A 21,352-nucleotide genomic window follows, 5' to 3' on the forward strand; every position below is an offset into this window, starting at 1 on the left:
AAATTTTCAATTCTGAATTCTAATTTATTTTTTCTTTTATTCCTTGCAAGTGAGGAGTTAACACTATTTCTCTCTACTTTCATACATATTTAACATCCTTCATCAAGACAAATACAAATACCCCTTAAAGTTTTTAACTTAAACTTATAAATGTAAATTCTTTCTCAATCTTATAATATGGGCTCACACAAGGCCTTCTAAGTACTGAACCACAGCTTATGTTGCTACTTAAGCCTATGAATACAGTTTTCAATTTCTAGTTTTGACTTCTTTAAAGGAAATACAAGAGTACTTAAAAGCAATCTGAAAGCAGAAGCCTGTAAATTTATTAATTTTACAATTTCCCCATTTTTATTGTTTATTTCCCAGATGTAATTTGATAAATGACTCCAAAGTGTTCAACTTGGTTTTCTTAAAAGCAATTTCTTTTGGAATTTATAATTCACCAATTTATATAAAAACAAGTTCAGGAATAAAAATGACTGCTGATAAGAAACAAATTAATCGGTGGGGGAAATGTGAAAGATGTATTAGAAACAATCTCATCTTGGACATAAAGTGTGCTGTGGCCATCAGACAACATGGTTTCCAAAGGAAAGGTGATTTCAGCTTAATCAGTAAAGACAATTAAGAGATTAATAAGAGACTTTTACCTATAAAAGCAGTATTATAAACATATTAATAGGTAAGTATTAAATGCCAAACCAAAGCATTTTCCGTTTACTGACTATAGCTTAAGATAAATACCAGTTCAAAGAGAAATAAAAGATTAAAATACATACATTAAGAAATAATTTCTAATGGTTCAGTACCTTGTACTTGTTCCAGTGGTAAAATCCTATCAAAAGGCTCTTGGCTCTGAAGGGATTTTGCAGTTTTTGCTTCCTCCTGTTCTGTTCTTGCTACATCACTTTGAAAAGCTGACTCTTTGAGGACAGCATCTGACAAATGTTGACTTTCTATATAGTTCTTTTTCTTAGAGATAGAACTTTTTATTAGGAAACAGAAAAATGATGAAATATTGGTTACCTTGGGTAAATCTACAAAATATCCATTGATCAGCTGTGTATTTCATCTCTCAAAAAGGAAAAAATGGATACAGGGAAAAGAAACATTTTTGGGAATAGCCAGAAACTAGAAATGGTAACACTGTGGGTGTCCTGGGACTGCACCATTATTTGGGGTCCAATGATGTACAATCCACCAAAACCAAATATAGAATTATATTGCTACTCTGCATCTGAAGTGATAAAAACAAGTTATTTTTCTTTCCCAAATAAGTATTCCTTATTTTATCAACAAGATAGACCTAAAGGATACTGGTATATTTGCCAAACAGCTAATTCTCTGAATTACTAAATGCTTGAAAGCTTTACCTTTAGCACCTGCTACCGTTATTGTCCCCATTTTTCTATCTACCACTGTTGTTTAACATATGAATGAAAATGTTCTTCCTTAAAAGCAATTTTCCTCCCCACCTACTACAAAAGCTCTGGGGTCCATTGCAGCTCACCACAGCCATTTCATGAGCAAGAAGAGGGGTACGGTAGAACTTCAAGAAAAAGCCTCTAAATGCAGTAAACCCATCATGTGACAAGCTGGTACCTAGGGCCAAATTTAAATCCAACCAAAATGGATGAAAATAAAACAGCCCCTCTATATATTCCAGTCCTAACCCTTTGTGCCTGAGAACTCCCAAATCTAATTTACCTCCCAGTTCTGTCTCTTTACAAGGCTGTAATAACATAGAAAGCCTTTATCATTCACAGGTAGATACAGGAAATTTTCACCTCAATAAAATAGAAGCTGAGTAAAAGAGGGGCAGGAGTAGGTAGAAAGGCTCTAAGTGAATATAAAGTCATGTAGGAAAGACAGAAGGAAAAAGGGGTGGGGGTGAACAGCAAAGGAGACCATCAACAAAACAAAAATGCAGCCTACTGAATGGAAGAAGATATCTGTAAATCATAAAACTGATAAGGAGTTAATAGTCAAAATACGTAAAGAAGTCGTACAACTCAATAGCAAAAAAAGATCTGATTAAAAAATGGCCAAAAGATCCAAACAGACAGTTTTCCAAAGATGACACACAGATGGCCAACAGACACATGAAAAGATGCTCAATATCGCTAACCATCAAAGAAAAACAAATCAAAACCACAATAAGATATCACTTCACACCTGTTAGAATAACTATTACCAAAAAGATGTGAAATAACAAGTGCTGGTAAGAATGTGGAGAAAAGGGAACCCTCATGCACTGCTGGTGGAAATGTAAAGTGATGGAGCTACTATGGAAAACAGTATCGAAGTTCTTCAAAAAATTAAAAATAGAACTACCATGTGATCCAGCAACTCCACTTACAAATATTTACCCAAAGAAAATGAAAACATTATTTTGAAAAGATACGTGTACCCTATGTTCACTGCAGCATTATTTACAATAGTCAAAATACAGGAAACCTAAGTGTCCATTGATGGAGAGTGAATAAAGAAGATGTGGTACAGATATACAATGGAGAATTAGTAAGCCATAAAAAAGAAAGGAAATCTTGTCATTTGTAACAACATGGATCGGCCTGGAGGGCATTATGTTAAGTAAAATAAGTTGGAGAAAGACAAATACTGTATGATCTCATTTAGATATGAAATCTAAAATCAAAAACAAAAATTCCTAGCTCAGATTCAGAAAATAGCCTGGTGGTTCCCAGAGGCAGGGGTGGGAGTGGGAGAAATGGGTGAAGTGGGTCAAAGGCACAAATTTCCAGTAATAAAATAACTAGGATGGCATATACAGCATGCTGACTATAGTAAAAACTGTACTGCATATTTAAAGTTGCTAAGAGAGTAAATCTTAAAAGTTCACATCACAAGAAAAAAATAATTTGTAATTATGCATGGTGGTGGATGTTCAGTAGACTTACTGTGGTGGTCATTTCCTAACAAATATCAGATCATTATGTTGTACACCTGAAACTAATATATGTCAATTATATCTCAATTAAGTAGAGAATGGGAGAGAAAAAGACAACAAAAGTTCCTTTGTGACATATTTTTAAAAAAAGGAGTATGGGAAGGTAAGGTGGTAACATAAAAGTTAAAAAAAAGTCAGAACATTTAGGTTTTCATATTTTAAAGCCTCCACCCAAGAAAAGTGTGACCATTAGACCTTCAAGTAACAGACAGACAATGAAGGGCACTGTAAATTCACCAACAATCCTAAAAAATCTACCTCCTCAAACCTAATGCCTTGTTTTTATTAGCTTATCAAAATTTTTCAAATTAAGTCATACACTTCAAGCACAAGTGGCAAAAGCAATTTCCAGGAGTCCATGAGAATAAATAATATAAGAATATTCACAAAAGTGAAGCAATCTGGATAATAACCACCAGTCCTAACCCAAGCTTACCTCAGATTCTAGAATTTAGAAATCAGATAGGATGTACAGGAGAAAAGAAATCTGTGGTCCCAAAAAAAGAACAAAAGGGCCCAAAAGCAGAAAACAAATCTGCCAGGAAGAACCACAGAAATGTTTCCTGACTACAGTCAGAAAGCAGACAGGAGAGAGCACTGACTGAAAGTCCATCAGCTGACCATGCCACGCAGTGCTCCACTCCTGCTCCCGACCCACACAAACAAAAATCAGTGTCAGTACGACACTGAACACCTAGGAAGGTTCTTCACCAGACAAGGCACACAACGTCTGCACAGATGCAAGCCATGGTTGTGACAGCAGACCAGAATAAAGCATTAAATACATACTTGGCATGAATTTAAGACCCCCCAGCCTGCTCAGTCTAAAGTGAAGCCAGCCAGAAATGGTGTCCCACTCACACAAGACCTAATGGAAATGAGACCTGGATACCCAACAGCTGAGGATGCCCACACTAGCAACCTAGAAGAGAGCCACAAATCAGACACAGGCAGAGAAGCAGCTCAAGAGAGAAAAATAAAGATGAACAAACTAAACAAATAATCCCAGAGAAAGAAATTCATAGAAGTTTGAAAAATGTCAATTAGAATCCTCAGAGACATTCAAGTAGCTATTACATCCAGGAAAAGAGACCCTTATTATAAAAAACAAACGACCTGAAAAAAAAACTCTCAAAACTATGATTGCCAAGTGACTTAAAAGAAGGGGATGGTAGGGAAAAAATTAGGAACTTATATAGAATGTGACTTTTTTGCAATGAAATAAAAAAATAAGAAAAACAATAGAAATAGATCATCCCAGACAGCCCAAAGTAATAGTTTCAGAAAGAGAAGGGAGAAAAATAGAAAATTACCAAAGTACTAATTATCTTCAATGAAAGCACACAAGTCTCTGAATTGATAGAATTTAGTAGTTCCAGTAGAAAACACCCACCACCACTCCCCAAAGGACTCAGGGAAGACTGTAAAAGTTTCCAGAGAGAAACAGTTCAGATACAAACGATCAAGTATCCAAATGACATCGGGCTTCTTACTCTATGTAGCAATGTCTCCAAAATTTTGTAAATTATTCTCACCCTTAAATTCTATACTCAGGTAAAATATTAATTAATTTTCAAGTAAGAATAAGAATATTTGACAAACATAAATCCCACGCTTCCACAGAAGGAGTCACTGTAGCTGTTCTTCTTGCGGACACCAAGACCGTGGCTCTGCAGGCTGTGGACCCTCCATCACAGGAGACACAGGAAGCCCTCACACTTACACTAACAGCCCAGGTCTTCAGATTACTCAACGGAAGTGCCTCTACCCAGCAGGAGTCAGTCAGCACTGTGTCTACACCCTACTCACCAGGCCTCCTATCTTCCATTAACAGGGGCAAACAGGAGTACCTCCCTGACTGGCTGGCCTCCATCAAAAAGAGACAAGGGATTCCTTACAATATTCTCCTCCCACCCCCACATCACTGAATCAGTAGGACTAGCTTCATGCTGCCCTTTGTCCCTATCTTTCTCATCCTGAAAGAAGCCTAGGACTGCTTATTGCTGGCATTCTAAGCCCCCAAAGATTGCATATCCTCTCTCTTCCTGACAACAAACCCTTCTTCTGTGCCCTCTAAAAGGTACAGTGCTAAATTGGCAAAATCTGGCTAACTCAAGAATTCAGCCCCTTCTCTGAACATTCCTTTCACCTCACTGCTTTAAGAAAAATATGGGTATGCTATGAGGACATTGCTTCCCCTACACTGTCAAATGGACACTGCTGTCTCTCCCACAGCCACGGTGGTGCTAGGTGTGGAAGTGGAATATGTATGTCTCCAGCAGTGTCTCCTCAGGACAACTTCCAGTCACTCTCCCTAAAGACTCCAAGCTTGGGAACACCTACAACCCGCTCAGGTCATCTGCCTCTAGTCCTTTGACCCCACCCAAGCTACCATCCACCCATACTGCCACATGGCATTCTCCTCACCCTTTTGACAGATTCTCCTCAACCTTAACCTAAATTCTATGGCCAGTCATCATTCATCCTCAACTCCCTTGTCCCTTACTGCCTTCATCAGACAAGAAGCCTACTTAAACCCAGCTCTCTGCTTTTTCCTGAAGCTGAATGAGATTGAAGAAAACACCACAATCACACTGAGCTGTCTCACACTATTTGCATGACCATGACCCTCCAGTGAGGCTCCTGATGCTGTCTGACCGTCCCACTATTTCCCTAGGCTGCTTACTTCCCCACATTCCCATATGACTGTTTCACTCTTCTTCAAACCATGAGCTCCTCTTCCACCACCTCACTGCGTGGATGGAATGTGGAAATGTGAGCAGGGGAAGCAATGTCCTCATGGCATGCTTCCTACTTCACTGAAAACCCTGATGCACTGCAAAGACAATGTCTATAGATTGTTAGCACCACATATACCCATGTACTCCCCCTCCCAACTGTTAACACAGAGGAATCAGCCCTGGTCCTGTGCCTCTACATCATTCCCTCCACTCACCTTAGATCCTAGCCTCTTTTATTTATGCAGACTTTGTTCCAGAAATTCTCTTCATTTACATAAACTTAACCTTTCCAGGACATCATTCCTATTACCATGTATACAGTAACTTATCCCCCCACAGAAACCAGAAAAGCTTCTTTTGATCCAGTACACCCACCAGCTATCACAGATTATTTCTCTGCTCTCTTCTATGCAATATTCCACAAGCTGTCTGCAGTCTCCAATGTTAACCCCCCATCCTTTCTTAAGCTCCTTTACTACACTATTGTGCCTCTCTCTGCTCCCACCAAAACCACTGGTCAGGATTACCAATGACCCAACCTATGCTAATACCAATGGTCATGTCTTAGTCCTCATGTAATTTGACCCTCTCTTGTTTTATATGCTCTTCACACAGCTTCTAAGACAGTGTCTCTTCCTTCCTCTGATCACCTGTTCTTTGTCTCTATGTCTGTCCCTCCTCTCTCTGGCATCTTTGTGTTAGAGTGCCCCAAACATCAAGCCTTGATGCTCCTCTCTTCTCCATCTACTGTACTCCCTTGATAGTCCAACCTTCTGAATGGTCTTTCTGCTCCAGTCTTGCCTCCCAACAATCTAGTAGACACATGGTAGCCACAGTCAGCCTTTTGAAACACAGTTCAGACAGAGCCCTCGAATGGTTTTCCATTTCACTCCAGGTCCGAGTCCAAGTCTTTGCTCAGCCCACTGCAGCTTCCATCCTACTCTCTGAACATGCTGGGTATGCTCCTACCTGAGTGCCTTCATGCTGGTTGCCCACTCCACCTGAAATCCTCTTCTTCTTCACATCCTCATGGCTAACTCCCTCCTTTGATCTCTGTTCATGTCTCAGGCCTCCTCAATGAGACCCACGCTGACCATACCCATCAGCCTTCCTAATAACCCTCCTTATCATGTTCTGTTTTCCCTAGCACTTTTCCCTTCTAATATACTATAAAATGCATAAAAGACTATTTTAATGTCTTTTTGTTTAATGTCTGTTTAGGTATTTCCTCACCACTTAGAGAAGTACCTGGCACATAAACGGCAATCGAAATACACTTTGAGTGAATACACAGAGTTAACATCTTTAATATACAGAAAGCACTTGTATCTAAGTGTTATCAAGAGGCAATTCACAATAAAAATATCAGTAATGCATAAACATTTCAATCCCATAAACACTCCATTATGAATTCAAACACAGAAAACTTTAAGACTGCCTATCATACCACCATCAAGAGATAATCATTATTTATATTTTGGTTTTAAGTCTACTTTCTTCTGTGCATTTATGTGTACATTTTTCTCCTTCTAAAATCAAAGATCAAAATAATACCAAAAGTCAGGGAGGACTCAGAGAAGTAGGCATTCTCCCATACATCTTCTACTGGGAGTGTAAACTGGTGCAAGTCTTCTGAAGAGCAATGTGATCATTAGTAACAGTCTTTAAAATTAAATATTCTTAACTCAGCAATTGCAATCTTAGGAATTTATCTGAATAAAATCATCTGCAAGTTGTGCAAAATGTATGGATAAAGAAATTCATTAAATGTTTAATAGCAAAATTCCAATCTAAATCCCTAACATGGTACAGCCACTAACATTGAGACTTATCCCTATTAATTATTGTTGAAAGATGAGCACAATATATTTTTTAAAGTTCTAAACCATGTGTACGGTTTAATTCTATTTTTGCAAAAAAGACTTAATACATATATACATGTACATGTGCATAAAAAAAGTCTGAAAACTATAAATAAAAAGATAATCAATGGCTATTCTCTAGTCAGTGGGGTTACACACCTTTGTCTTCAAGCAATACTATTTTTTTAGAATCAGAAAACATGTTTTGAAAGACTAAAAATGTGATTAAAATCATAGAAAAACTCTTAAAGATTCATCGCATTAATCAGAGACACAATCACACTTTCATTTTCCACAAGAACTGAGTGAGTTTTAACACAATGAAAGCAAGATGAAGGTATGAACTTACTCGTCATCCTGGAAACTAAGGTGTAACCTCTGCTGTGGTTCAGCTTCACTCTGGCAACGAGGAGATGACTCAGATGGAATTGAAAACCTCCCTTCTACTAAATAAGATGCCTGGATATCAGCATACCTACACAAAAGAGTTGTTTTAATTGTTAATAATTAAATTATGCATATTTAAAATTCACCATGAGATTAGGGCTGCAGGATTATAAAACCAACCACCAGGGGGTAAAAACAAATAGGGCTCCCATGTTGAAAACCATCATCCTACGTGCAAAGCACTGTAATCATGAGCATCAATAAGGAGTATGTCTTAAACAAGAGACAGAGAAATCTTAAAACTAAAAGAGTCTTTAGAAAATTACTACAACTTATTCATTCCAAAGGTAAAGATGATCTCCTTACCAAATGTTTAGTTTAGAAAGACAGGACAGTGCTTAGTTAGACATTTAAGCATGGACAAACTTTATATAATACACAAGACAGGTGACCTATACACATCATACATGAAGATACAACTCAAAGTACCAGCCCCCAATAAGGCTGAACTATACAAATCCAAAACATTGTGGACAAACACAGGAAAAACATTTAGTAGACCAAAAGATCACTGGTGCTCAATCCCAAACATACCCACCCACCTCTGAAAGGCAGTGGGATAGGGAAAGAGGGAGTAAGGGTTTTTTCTGATTAATTTTAAATACATGGCCATCTTCCTCAGATAAAGCAAAAGCTCAAACTTGGCTGAGAAATTTTACAGAGGTATCAGTATATCACAGGCTTTATAGACCTTAAGAAAAAAATCATTAGTTCAAATAATTCTTACCTGTTATCAGTGCTGGAACTATTTCTAGCAAGTGTTGAAACAGCAACAGGCAAGCCAAGATTTGAAGAAAGAGTGACGTTTTCCAAAATACCGCTGTTACTAACTAATGAATTGGTTAAAAAGCTAGGAAATGACTCTTCAGCTATACCTCGAAAATCTTCCATCTCTCTGAAACAATAAAAGTATTTTTACAAGTCAAATATTACTATAAAACTCTTTCAAATGATTAAGAGGACAAGTCTTTTAAGTCTTAGAAAACTGATAAATCGGAGAAACTATTTTTTTGAACAGCACTAAGAAGGGATATGAACAGCAAGCATTCTGAGGTTAACAAAATTCTCAGAACACTTTGCTACTTCATAGCTGAGAATATAAACATCAAAGTATCTTCTTATAATCAACAAAATACAAAACATCTTAATTTACTCTTGGATGGCTGAAATGGAGCCCAATTTTAGACTCCATAATTTCATGGGGTCTCAGTCCTCATCTTCTCTTACCTCACAGTATGGGACTCATACTCCTTCCTATAGACATACTGTCTTCACTGGCTTCCAAGACATAGCTGTATGGGTTCTCCAACTTCACCAGTTGCTGTTTTTCCTTCTCCGTGGCTGGTTCCTCCTATCTCCTGGACCCCACACAGAGAAGGTTCCAGGGCCTGCTCCTGGACCTCTTCCAGCCACCCATCCTCTCCGGGTGATTATCCTCAGTTTCAAAGTCTTAAATACCATATGAAATTTACATCTCCAGCCTGGATCTCTTCTTTGAACCTCAGATACTCAACTACCTCCTTGACATTCTCACTTTAGATATCTAATGGGCACCTAAAATGTGAATTCTGATTCCACCTCATTTCAACTCCCTCAGGAAAAGCCTGCTCTTCAGTCTTCCCCACAGAGAAAATGACAACTCCATACTCTAGTTGCTCAAACTACAAACCTTAGTCATTAATGACAAGCACACACCCCTGCAATATGCAATCCCTAAATAAATCCCAATGACTGTATCATAACAATAAAACCAGAGCCTGCCATTTCTCACAACTCCACAGCTACCACCTTGGTCAAGCCACTGCCACCTCTGGTCTGGATACCCACTGCAACAGTCTTCTGTCTCCAGGTCCCCTCCTCTAGTCTATTCACCTCATATTAAAGTTGCCTCTGTAAAATATCAGCTACTGTAGCTCAGCTCAAAACCCTCCACTGGCTTCCTGTCTTATTCAGAGCAAAAGTCAATCCTTCTAATGGGCAATGAGGAGGGCCTGAACAATCTTGAGCCCTATCTCTTGCTCCTCTCCTGCTCACCCCAGTCATCCTAACCATCCTGCTGTCCCCAAATCACACAAAGGCTTCAGAGCCTGCACCCTTACCACCTCTGCCCAGCACATGGTTATCCTCACGTCCTGCTCCTTTGCTTCTTCAGGTCTTTGTATAAATCCACTTACCATCATGTCCTCCCTCATCAACCTGGATCGTCTAGCATGGTGCTCCTGTCTCTTTGCTCTGCTCTCTTTTTCTGTAATACTGACCACCATCTAGCAAGCCATGTAATTCACCTCTTTAACTTTTTCCCCATAGTAGAATGTAAGCTCCACAAAGACAGAGACTTGGCCATTTTACCACTGAGTTCCTATCTAGAGAAGTGCCTTGCACAAAGCAGACCCTCCATAAACTTGTTGAATAAATGAATGTTTTCAACTATGTCAATACACAACAAATTTCTCACCAACTATCATATAAGCACCTCTGCTCAGATCATACCCCAGCACTTTCCTCTCTTCAATATTTCTATTTCTTCTCCTTCATGTTCAAAACTCTTCCATATTAGGATGGAGGAGGTGGGAAACCTGTTCTCATTCCATCATTTTTAGTTCCAGCCACCATTTTCTCACCTTCCCTGCATAGCCAAGCACCTTAGAAGAATCCAAAATTATTATTACATCTCACTTGACACCTTCTTCCTCTGTCTGCTCCTTATAAGTTAGGGATACCCAGGATTCTGACCTTAAGTCTATGTCATGCACTGTACATCTCATACAATAGGGGACACAAATTCAAAAGCCTTCAGGCACAAAACCTGTCAGACCATAGGACTCTAAGACAGACTAAAATCAACTGGAAATTACAGACCCCATTTAAACCCATTTAAATTCAATAAAAACACTTCTATCAGTAGAGCCCATTCTGGAGGGCAAACGTGTGTGTTCAAAACACACTCTGTATGATTCTGCATCTTTCTGTCTCTGCTACTGCAACACTACCCTACTGAAGGGTACCCTAACCAGTCTCCACACTTCTATTCTTGCCATCCTACAATGAATTATACACACAGCAACCAAAAGGACTGTTAAATGTAAGTCACGTATCATACTCCTATAGAAACCTTCAATTTTCATCTTCATCTCCAACCGTTCTCAGGCTCTCACCACACACTGGCTTTTCAGTTCCTAACACCCAAACCCACCCCTACCTCAGGGCCTAGGATACTCCTTTGGAACTCTACAAGGCTAGCTCCTTCCTGACTTTCACCTCAATTTAAATGTCACCTTAAGAGGTGATTCTTTTCATTAGTCAAATGTAACCCCACAGTCTATCACAACTGTTTATTTTAACTAACTTTTTATTTGTCTTCTTCCACTAAAAAGATTGCTCCTTAAGAGAGATGGCCTTGCTTATCTGTCCATCAATCACTCTTTCCTGACACTGATAATGCCTAGCACATAGTAGGCACTCAAATATTTGTGAAATAAATGAATAACTGGCAACATTCTCAGTGGGTGGCCCCATCTTCGACGTCAGCTTATCAGTTTCTTGGGAACATGGCTATCTTGTTCACCCATACATTCCCAGTAACCGATACAGAGTTGGGAGTATGAGTTGAAAGAAATCATCTATATCCTCTAGCTATCTAGCTGACATACAGCATCTCTTCTATTATCAAGTAATGTACTAAGTACTACATACATTTCTTTAACCCCTGCATCAAATCTGCAAGGCAGCCATTTTCCTTACTAGGGAGGAAACTGAAGCCAAGAGGGAATTAAGAGACTTTTCCAGGCTACATAGTCAAGTGGGAGAGAGGATTCACAACAGGCCAAATCTGGCCCCAGAGTATTCTTTCCTTTTCACTCACGGCATCTCCCTCTGCAAATCACATTCAACCTCTGCCTCTGCCTCTAGCTTGAGCTCTAGATTCATATTTCCAAATAGCTCTCTGATACCTATCTACCTTACCCTCGATGGTCTCTCAAGTAGTACAAAGTCAAAAAATACAAAACCAAACTCCTTGCCTTTCCTCTGTCCACTCTTCCTGTTACCTTTAAGTTTTGACCTATGTTATCCCTATTCTCTTGCTATATAAGCCAGACACCTAGGACCATTCTGATCCCTTTTGCTCTCTCAACTAGTTACCAAATTTGAATGCTTCTAACTCCAAGTATATCTTTGGAGCTGAGACACATTTCTATATTCCCAACAACTGCCATCCATCACATTTTAATCTAAACTATTGCACAAGTCTTCCAACTAGCCTCCATACATCTAGTCATGTAATTACTAAGTTATTTGTTCATTTACAGATATATAAACCACATTAAAATATATACCATGCTCTTTAAGGTTTATCCTTATTTAAAAGTCCAATCCAAAAAAATTCAGGTATTAAGCAAAAATACAACATGCAGCAGTCATTATCAAACAGAAACCCTTAAAGAGACTCTACTTAGACATTGGGAATGCAAAAATAATAAGACAGCTCCCCTGAGGGAGCTGAGAGCTGATGAGCCCTATCTATTATAATACAGTGTTAAGTACTTGGATAGAGCTTTGCTATGGATGCAATAGTAACATAACATAGCAGAAGATTCCTCAAAATGTAATTCAATACTCAGTTCCTTTTGTTTCCAGAAAGCATTATGTTTGTTTTAAATCATCCATGGACATACCACATTCCTAAAGCCTTCCTAGAAGGAAAAATTTCCTAACTTCCTTCTGTATTACATTACCTACCCCTTCCCTCCATCACCTAATTGATATAATGTATTTCCTTTTACTATATTTGAACTAAGTAGCTATCTTTGGGATTTCTCTTGCTATTTCTTTAAAGAAGTAACCTCAAAATTTCACATTTGAGTTTACTAATATTTTATTCCTATAATTACATTTCTGGATATATAAAATATCACTTACTGTAGTAGTTAATTGAAGGTCTACATGTACAATTAAATACATTCAAAAGTATATGCTGTCAAACTTTCCCAACATTCACCATTTGCACTTGGTATTTTAAGACACACTTAACAATTATGTAGGCATTTAGTATACTAGTTTTCAAAGCTTACCATAAACTCTGCCCAGAAAACAGAAATTCAAAGAACAAGTTTATTCTGGAGCAGTAAAAACTCCAGTTGAGGGAGAGGAGCCAAGAAGGTGGCGTGAGTAGGGCAGCGGAAATCTCCTCCCAAAACCATATATATTTTTGAAAATACAACAAATATAACTATTCCTAAAAGAAAGACCAGAGGATACAGTACAACAGCCAGGCTACATCTACATCTGTGAGAACCCAGCGCTTCATAAAGGGGGTAAGATACAAGCCACGACCCAGCGGGACGCAAGTGCTCCCCCCACCCCAGCCCACCAGTGGGAGGAGAGGAGTCAGAGTGGGGAGGGAGTGGGAGTCCAGGACTGCTAAATACCCAGCCCTGGTAATCCGCACCAGGAGCACAGACACACAGTGCAGGGTGTGCTGGATACTAGGGAAATGGAAAAGTAAAATCTGTGAGCAGGTCCCTGCAGCCAGCTCCCCTGGGACAAAAGAAAAGCGAGTGCTTTTTGAAAGTCTTAAAAGGGACAGGGGTTTCACAGCTGGACAGAATTGTCCAGGCACACTCAGCTTAGCAGCAGAATTCATGCGCCCCAGCCCCCTGGGAGGCAGCACAGCTCTGAAACCCCAAAAGGTGATAAACAGCCTGCCGTTCAGTTCATCCCCCTCCAGCGAGGCCCCGCTTGCCCCGCCACACCAGCTGAGCAGCCTGAGAGTGGCCATGCCCACAGCCGCCACCCAGAGTCTCATCCCCACGCTCAGCTGCCCGGCACAGGCAGAGGAAGCTGAGGCAAGGCGCAAAGGGGCACCGTTCTCACAGGAGAGCACACCCGGCGCAACTGCCTCTCCCTGCAGGGCTCTGGGCTACCCCGAGGGCTACTCCCAGTGTGCGGGTAACCCACACAGGCAGCGGAGAGGGGCAGGGCAACGAACAAGCAGGAAGGGACTTTGTTTTCCCAGCTGACACACATGCCACCTGTCTATAACTACCTCTATCGCCATGAAAAGGCAGAAGAATTTGGTCCAGTCCAGAATCACCCAGACAACCTCCGAGAAAGGACCTGGGGAGACAGATATAACCAATCTTCCTGAAAAAGAATTCAAAATAAAGGTCATAACCATGCTGATAGACCTGCAGAGAAATATGCAAAAGCTAAAGGGTCAAGTTAGGAGGGAGAATACAGAAATAAAACAATCTCTGGAAGGCCTTAAGAGCAGACTGGATGAGGTGCAAGAGACTGTTAATGGAATAGAAATCAGAGAACAGGAATACAGAGAAACTGAGGCAGAGAGAGATAAAAGCATCTCCAGGAATGAAAGAATATTAAGAGAACTGTGTGACCAATCAAAACGGAACAATATATGCATTATAGGGGCATCAGAAGAAGAAGAGAGAGAAGGGATAGAAAGTGTCTTTGAAGAAATAATTGCTGAAAACTTCCCCAAACTGGGGGAGGAAATAGTCTCTCAGACCATGGAAACCCACAGATGTCCTAACACAAGGGACCCAAGGAGGACAACACCAAGACAAACAATAATTAAAATGGCAAAGATCAAAGACAAGGACAGAGTATTAAAGGCAGCCAAAGAGAGAAAAAAGGTCACCTACAAAGGAAAACCCATAAGGCTATCATCAGACTTTTCAGCAGAAACCTTCCAGGTCAGAAGAGAATGGCATGATATATTTAATGCAATGAAACAGAAGGGCCTTGAACCAAAACTCCAGTTGAATGACCTCAAAATGGTAACAGCGTATGTAAATACTGTCATAAAAACAGCTGTCCTCCAAATGACTGTCTCAACAGGGATGTCATGTTTTACAAAACAACGTCAGAAATGAAAACAAAAGTAGAGTGACAGTAAACATCTTATTTCATGCCTGTTTTTAATAAAGATATCAGATACGGGAATGTAGGAAAGTGGTAGGAGGAATGTGCACGCGGCCTGGCAGAAACCAAAGCAAACGTGAGTGAGTGGGTGCCACTGGCAGGCCCCTCTGCATTTATTTGACAACAACGTTACTTCGCAGTTAGTTTTAGGCACTAAGGACAAACAAAACCGCCCATCACGACACATGAAACAAACGCCGCCAGTCGACAAAGCACTTTGCAACGAGAAACTCCAGAGAAAAACGCGGAGTGCGTTTGTCTCTCGAGCTGGAAGTCATCACGTGGAAAGGGGTGCACAAGGATGTGACCCCAAAAATCAAAACCCGCGTCTTTCAAAGCCGATCTCTCCTGCTTGGCAAGAGCCCTGGGCACAGGGGCGTCCAATTAAACTCACCGAGCGTAATTCAGCGTGGCAGCTGAGCTGAGTGCGGAGGTGCGGACAGAGCGCGGAGGCCCGACCCCGGCCCGCGCGCCGCAGCCCCCGGCCAGCCCCCGGCCCAACCGCCACTGGCCCGTCGGCCCGCAGCCGAAATGCTGGCCCAAAGTGGATTCGCTCGCCTCCCGCAGCAGCACAGCTCAAGGCACCAGTGTTCCTCCTCACTGAGTCTGCGGCTCCACCTGCGGGAGCCGACAAACAGGCAGATGGGTCTGCAAAAAGGTAGCGCCTCAGCGAGGCTGCAAAGTGCGCTTGCGCGTGCGCGTCCTCCCCGACACAGGCCGTACCGCGCTGCCCCTGAGTTCACGGCTGTTCACGGCAAGAGCCGAGAGGCGGGGATTCAGAGCTGGCTTTGGATTGGACAAGGCGGACAAGAGGCCGATGATTGGGCTAGGAGGGCGCGTTCCTAGATTTGAAGCCCGGAAACTGCGCCCTACAACTGCGGAGGAGCTCTTCACCGCCAGAGGCCCTCCAGGATCTTACCCGCGTACACAGCCTTCGCCAACCTTGAAAAGGAACGCTCATCTTGCTCGGTTTAGGACCCCAAGGTACCGTCGTTCACCTTATACACAAATATTTCCACTGGACAAAGTACCCGATATTACCGAGTTCAGTACTGTTGCCATTTTTTGGCCTTACCGGAGCAAATGTAAGTCTTTTCTATCACCGTTTGGCACCGTGGTTTGCTTCATGTATCGTGGTTTGCTTCATGATATGCATGACTAGTAAACTTCAATTAGGAAGTCATTCCTCGGGATCCAAGCCTTAGCACAGTTCGCTACACCTAATCGCCTCTTTGTGATGGGCTAAGGTAGGTCTGGGGTGGAAAGGAGTTAGGAATGAGGCATAATTTATTACTAATTCCTGCGTTTTCCTATCTTCATTAGTCCATGAAACCTATCCCCGACATCCGCTCGACATTAGGCCTTAACTACCACTTTACTGAAACCAAAGGTCATTCAACTTCACACCTTTCACTTGCGTTTATTTCAAAATTTCTACCCTACGGTCTCAGAGGGAAAAAGAGTCCCTTTTTTCCAAAGCTAACTCCTTAACTTCATTCATTCAAGTTACTGAATGTTAAGACATACTGACTTGGGAGGAGAGAACAGTGAAAACACCAAGTTGAGTTCCCCTAGTAGTAACTGTAGTCTGGTGGGGAAAGACGTTTGATCACTTTACTTTTTACATCCTCTGCAATACTGCTCAACTATCATTCCCGGAGACACTGTCCACTAGTTAGTTCCCTTTCCATCCAAAATAAAAAATCAATAATGGGTGGTCTTATCACCTGAAGACCCTTCTTCTCTTCCTACCCTTAAGAGCCTCCACATTAACACCTTGTCAGTCATTCCACATCATATGGCTTGATCCTGAGCACTACTTTAACATTTGTTTTAATTTATCAGGACTAGCCTCCTGTCAAATGCAGTGATGTCTTCACAGTTCTCCCCACATCTCTTTTGAAAGCTTCCAGCTTTGTCATTTGAAAAGTGTAATTGCCCATATTCTACCTTTATCCACATTCAATGAACAGGTAAGTGGAGAAAATCTCAAGCATTTTCTGAATCCTGAAAAATAAACCAAATACTTAGCTCTAAGGGCGGAAATGATGCTATTTTAGTGTAAAGAACAACCCTTGTTTCACAAAATATCTTCTGTCTACACCTGGAATGTGTCTGTATATTCCAGACTGCCATTCCCCCTGTATCGCTTATACCTAACTCAATGTCCTTCCTCCATAAAAATCAACTGACCAGAGCTCTCCCCACTCTACCCAGCAATTTAGTAGATTCTAGTGGGGGTATGACCCTATTCATAGGAAAAGTTGTTTTTGAAAATTAAAATCTAATAGTTACAATAATTATATCATCTATGTGTGATTCACTGATAAATATACATAAAATGCTGTTCAACTTACATCTTTCTCTAATCCTGAAGGAAGTTAAACCCTTGACAATCCTGAGAAAACTGAACCCATAAGAATATTTCTAGTCTCATAGTTTTAACCATTTCCCATAATTACTGACCATATTGATTCCAAATTTTAAAAGTATTATTTAGAAAAATGTTATCTAATTAGATTTAAAGTCAATATCTGTCAGTTGTAGATGCTAATCTACATACTGACTTTCTATCTTTTAAATAAATGTCACGCTCATCCCTAATTTTTGATTGTGTGGATTTTTTTTTAGCAACATGGTATTTTACAGAGATAAAAGCTTTACCAACTACCAAATACTTTTATAAAGCAATAGATTCATATCTTTTAAAGTATGTTTTATTAAATAATCCACTTGGACAATAATTACTAAAGCTTTAAGCAGTAATTCTAAGTAGTAAAAGGCAATTTCCTTAAAAAAAATAAAAAGACCAGTCCATATTATGTTTTGCTGCTTTATACACAGGAATGATTTATTTTACAAACTAGTTGCAACATTATCCTGTAAAATAAAAAAAAAAACAAAAACACTTCTTATGTCTCAAAAGGCAGAATGAACTTTATGATGGATGTGTTTTCACATTAACCAGTATGACAAACCATAAGAAACTTAACACCATGATAACAGTTAAAAATAAAATGTACTAAACAGCTAAACAGACACTCTGAAATCAGCTACTGTAACTCTCACAGTTAATGTATTGTATCTCATTTCATCAAAGGTTATCAACCAGTGAAGCAAATATTCCTTTGATGCACAAGTACAAACACATTTAGGTTGCAGACACTGTTCTGGTTGTAATACATGCAAGACAGACCCTAATTTAGAAAAATCTTCTCAGAGAAAATGAAAAAAAGCAGCAAGGAATGAAAGCATTTACAAGCACTTGAATAAGGCTTTTAAAGTGTTAAATCAGTGTTTTAAACCCCTTCATTCTCAGGTAAGGGGTTAAGAGGCCGAGAGAAAGATCGTCTGCGAGGGTGAGGATACTGGAGGTTTGCAGTGTCAGCATCGCAAGAGTGCTCTACCAGAGGAGGAGGAGGAGGAGGAGGAGGAAGAGGAGGAGGAGGAGGAGAATGAAGGAGCTGGGCATAACTGGACCATCTTGATCCAGCCCGTGGGGAATCCAGAGGGGGAAAGAAATACCTGAAACAATGAAGACAGGAACAAAACACCAAAACAAAAACAACAGTTAAAAAAAAAAAAAAGAAAAGAAAAAACAGAAGAAAAAGAGAAAAGTAGTAAATACAAAGAACCAAAGAAGAGAAAACACATGCTGGAAAAAAAAGAGCTTCAGTATAGTCATGCCAAAACTAACAGAACATAATAGCAAAAATCAAGACCCTTACTAAAATCAAGTTTGCTTAAGCCAAGTATAGAAACTTGAAAGAAAGAAATACAATCTGTTAAACTTACAATGTTAAAAAAAATTTATCGGTATGAATGTTACAAAAAAAATACATTAATTTTGTAATTTAAAACATTTTCTCAGAAACACTCGACATTATCCTGTAAATTTACTAATCTAGTAAGCTTTTTCTTTATTTTGAACAATGCTTCATTTGTGGTACCAGCAGGCACACATTTTTTTCATGGATACATGATACTGAGAACCAATTCAAATACATTTTCATATAGTATGGCCAACTATTGCACCATACTTTTAAAGAATACAATTTTTGAATACACTTAGCTGTTTTTCTGCAAAAACCTTAGTACAAAATGTTGATAAGTAAAAGGGCTTAAAGAATATGTCCTATTGTTACTATTCTCTTTTTTTACAAATGACCCATAATACTTATGCATTTTAGCAAACAGATTTATAGTTTTGTCATCAAGGTCAGAGTTCTAGAGGACTTCAACTAAATGAAGCAGACAACTAAATTAAGAAAATCCTGGGACATGGATGTGTAGGTTAATTTAATGTGCATGCACAACTTGAGCAACATTTTAACTGCTTCTCTTTAAGTATGTTTCCAAATTTTGACCTGAAGGAAACCTTAAGCCATGGGATCACACCATAAAAATACACAAATACCTATTAGAAACACATATGAGAAACGTTTATCTCTTTAGTGAATATGAATTACAAACTTACAAAGGTGTTTTCGTTGTACTACCAAATTATACACGAAGCAATACCAATGCTTTGGCTACAAAACATACAAATTACTTTCCAACTTCTCTAACTCCTCTACTAATATTTTTAAATATTACAAAGAAATTGACAGATTGTACTGAATAATATCATGTATAAACCAATTCTACAAAAGATAAATTAGCACTCAAAACAATCTTTATGAAAAATATTTATTCATTCTTCAAATTAAAATTATAAAATTCATCATTTTACCTTACTGTTTTAGAAAACAGAAGAAATAAGCCTATATTACCCAAATGGAATAAAGTGATATTTTCCCTCCTCCCAACTATTCATAAGGATGGTAACAATCCTTTTAATTTTAAGACCCATGTTAGCTTCAGGAACATTTCAAAAAATTGTTCTGGTGACAATGTCTCAACAAAAAGCCTCTCCATTTATATTTCAGAAGTTTCAAATATTATCAGTAAACTGGCTATTAGCAAAAAAATGATATACACTGTATTTTTAAAGGCCTTTTGGATTGCATTTAGTAGTAAGCAGGCTGCTGGTGTATCTTGGTGCTGGGGAAAGGGAAAAGAAGCTCGTTTTCCATTCCTGTGTGCATGCAACAAGCAGCAAAACAGCAAAGTTACTCCAGTTAGCTGGTACTCAGCTGTGCTTTCTGTTAAAGAACATAATACAAATGGAGAAGGGAAAATCACAGATCTAACATACATGGTTATTGGCACAATAAGAATACAGATCAAAACTTCAAAGCTCTTTACAAAAGAAAATCTGCAGTAGAGGTAGCAACCAAAAGCCAGAATTAAAAAAAAATTAACATTAGTATCCTTTGCTTCATGAAATGATCTTTATAATCTCGTATCTTCTGTGGTAAGCTGAAATTGTTTTCATGCAAATATACTTAATCTTAAAATCAAATAGCAGGACGTATTTATAAAAATATAACAATACAAAAATAGTTGAGGAAATTTTAAATACAATTCTTTTATTTAAGACAACAACAGTATAACCACAGGACAGTTTTTAAAGCTGTGCTTTGAAGTTTCCTAAATGGTATTCCGAATTACTCCCAAAGACCTATTAAAACAATTTTACCTTACAAATTCATATATTTAAAATTTCAGTATGAAAACAAAAAGGACTCTTTAGATCATATCAAACATTAAGATAAAAAAAGGTCTATAATATGCTAAAAATTCTAAAAATCAAGAACTCAGAATTTACCATTTCCTCTTATGATCCCCATTAAAATTTTAAACACAAAAAAACATAATTGTCATTTTATTTGAAATTTCAGTTTGACCTGAATCAGAGGCTAGACTATCAGCACCAACAACACACTAACGCTCATCTAGAACTAAAATCCCCAGTATTATCCATATTTCCTCTTCATCTCACTATCTCAGAAGCAAAATAAAATCTTAAAGTTACAGACATTTTTGATAGACCACTAAATTTCAGAACAAAATTTAGTTTGTTTAATGGCCTCATAACCAACCTGTAAATATTATGACCAAGTAAGCCAAATACAGAGTTAATGAAGTGAATTTTTTTAGTGTTATAATTGTGTGAATATCTTCATTCAATCTTAAAATCCATAAAATAACACAGTGTTAGTATGACTACCAGAATGATTTAAAAAAAAGGTCATTTCTAGTTTTCCCACCAAACAGCCTACCTGCTAGCAGAAGATCCATTTAATGAATTTTGAAGATTTGGGGTACTTGAACCTAGGGAAGGATTTGAGTTTCCCTGCTGAGAACTCCCACTCACAGGACTTCCATTACCTTTCAAAATACCAGTACACTTCCAATTGTCCATATAATTAGCTGAAAAGAAAATGGTCAAAGACATTAACATGACTAATGCCCATGCTCAAGGACACAAATCTGTGTTCATGTCC

At 39.0% G+C, this 21,352-nt stretch overlaps 2 protein-coding genes across 10 annotated transcripts in view; both read right to left on the reverse strand.

Annotated features, from left to right (window-relative positions):
- The window catches only part of CEP192 (centrosomal protein 192), a 178,204-nt gene extending 162,527 nt beyond the window's left edge, over positions 1 to 15,677 (reverse strand). For all 6 annotated transcript variants that reach the window (XR_005027146.2, XR_008998291.1, XM_036897239.2 and 3 more), the window contains exons 1-4: positions 15,358 to 15,677; positions 8,749 to 8,916; positions 7,924 to 8,049; positions 813 to 988 (exon numbers count right to left, since the gene is read on the reverse strand). Coding sequence is in view for 4 of the 6 variants with exons in the window: in XM_036897239.2 (XP_036753134.2) it covers positions 813 to 988; positions 7,924 to 8,049; positions 8,749 to 8,912 (466 nt within the window). In the remaining 2 variants the exon portion in view is untranslated. The remainder of the gene's footprint in view (positions 1 to 812; positions 989 to 7,923; positions 8,050 to 8,748; positions 8,917 to 15,357) is intronic.
- A 2,105-nt stretch (positions 15,678 to 17,782) lies between these two features.
- SEH1L (SEH1 like nucleoporin) overlaps positions 17,783 to 21,352 on the reverse strand; it is a 32,153-nt gene continuing 28,583 nt past the window's right edge. For 2 of the 4 annotated variants that reach the window (XM_057504022.1, XM_036897242.2), the window contains 2 exons: positions 21,128 to 21,278; positions 17,783 to 18,488 (listed from right to left, as the gene is read on the reverse strand). In XM_057504022.1, coding sequence (XP_057360005.1) covers positions 18,263 to 18,488; positions 21,128 to 21,278 — 377 coding nt within the window. In that variant the 3' untranslated portion in view covers positions 17,783 to 18,262. Of the gene's footprint in view, positions 20,108 to 21,127; positions 21,279 to 21,352 lie in introns of all 4 variants that reach the window. The other 2 variants (XR_005027148.2, XM_036897243.2) reach the window with 2 other exon arrangements.

This window comes from Manis pentadactyla, chromosome 6 (genome assembly GCF_030020395.1).
Source record: "Manis pentadactyla isolate mManPen7 chromosome 6, mManPen7.hap1, whole genome shotgun sequence".
Classification (NCBI taxonomy): domain Eukaryota; kingdom Metazoa; phylum Chordata; class Mammalia; order Pholidota; family Manidae; genus Manis; species Manis pentadactyla.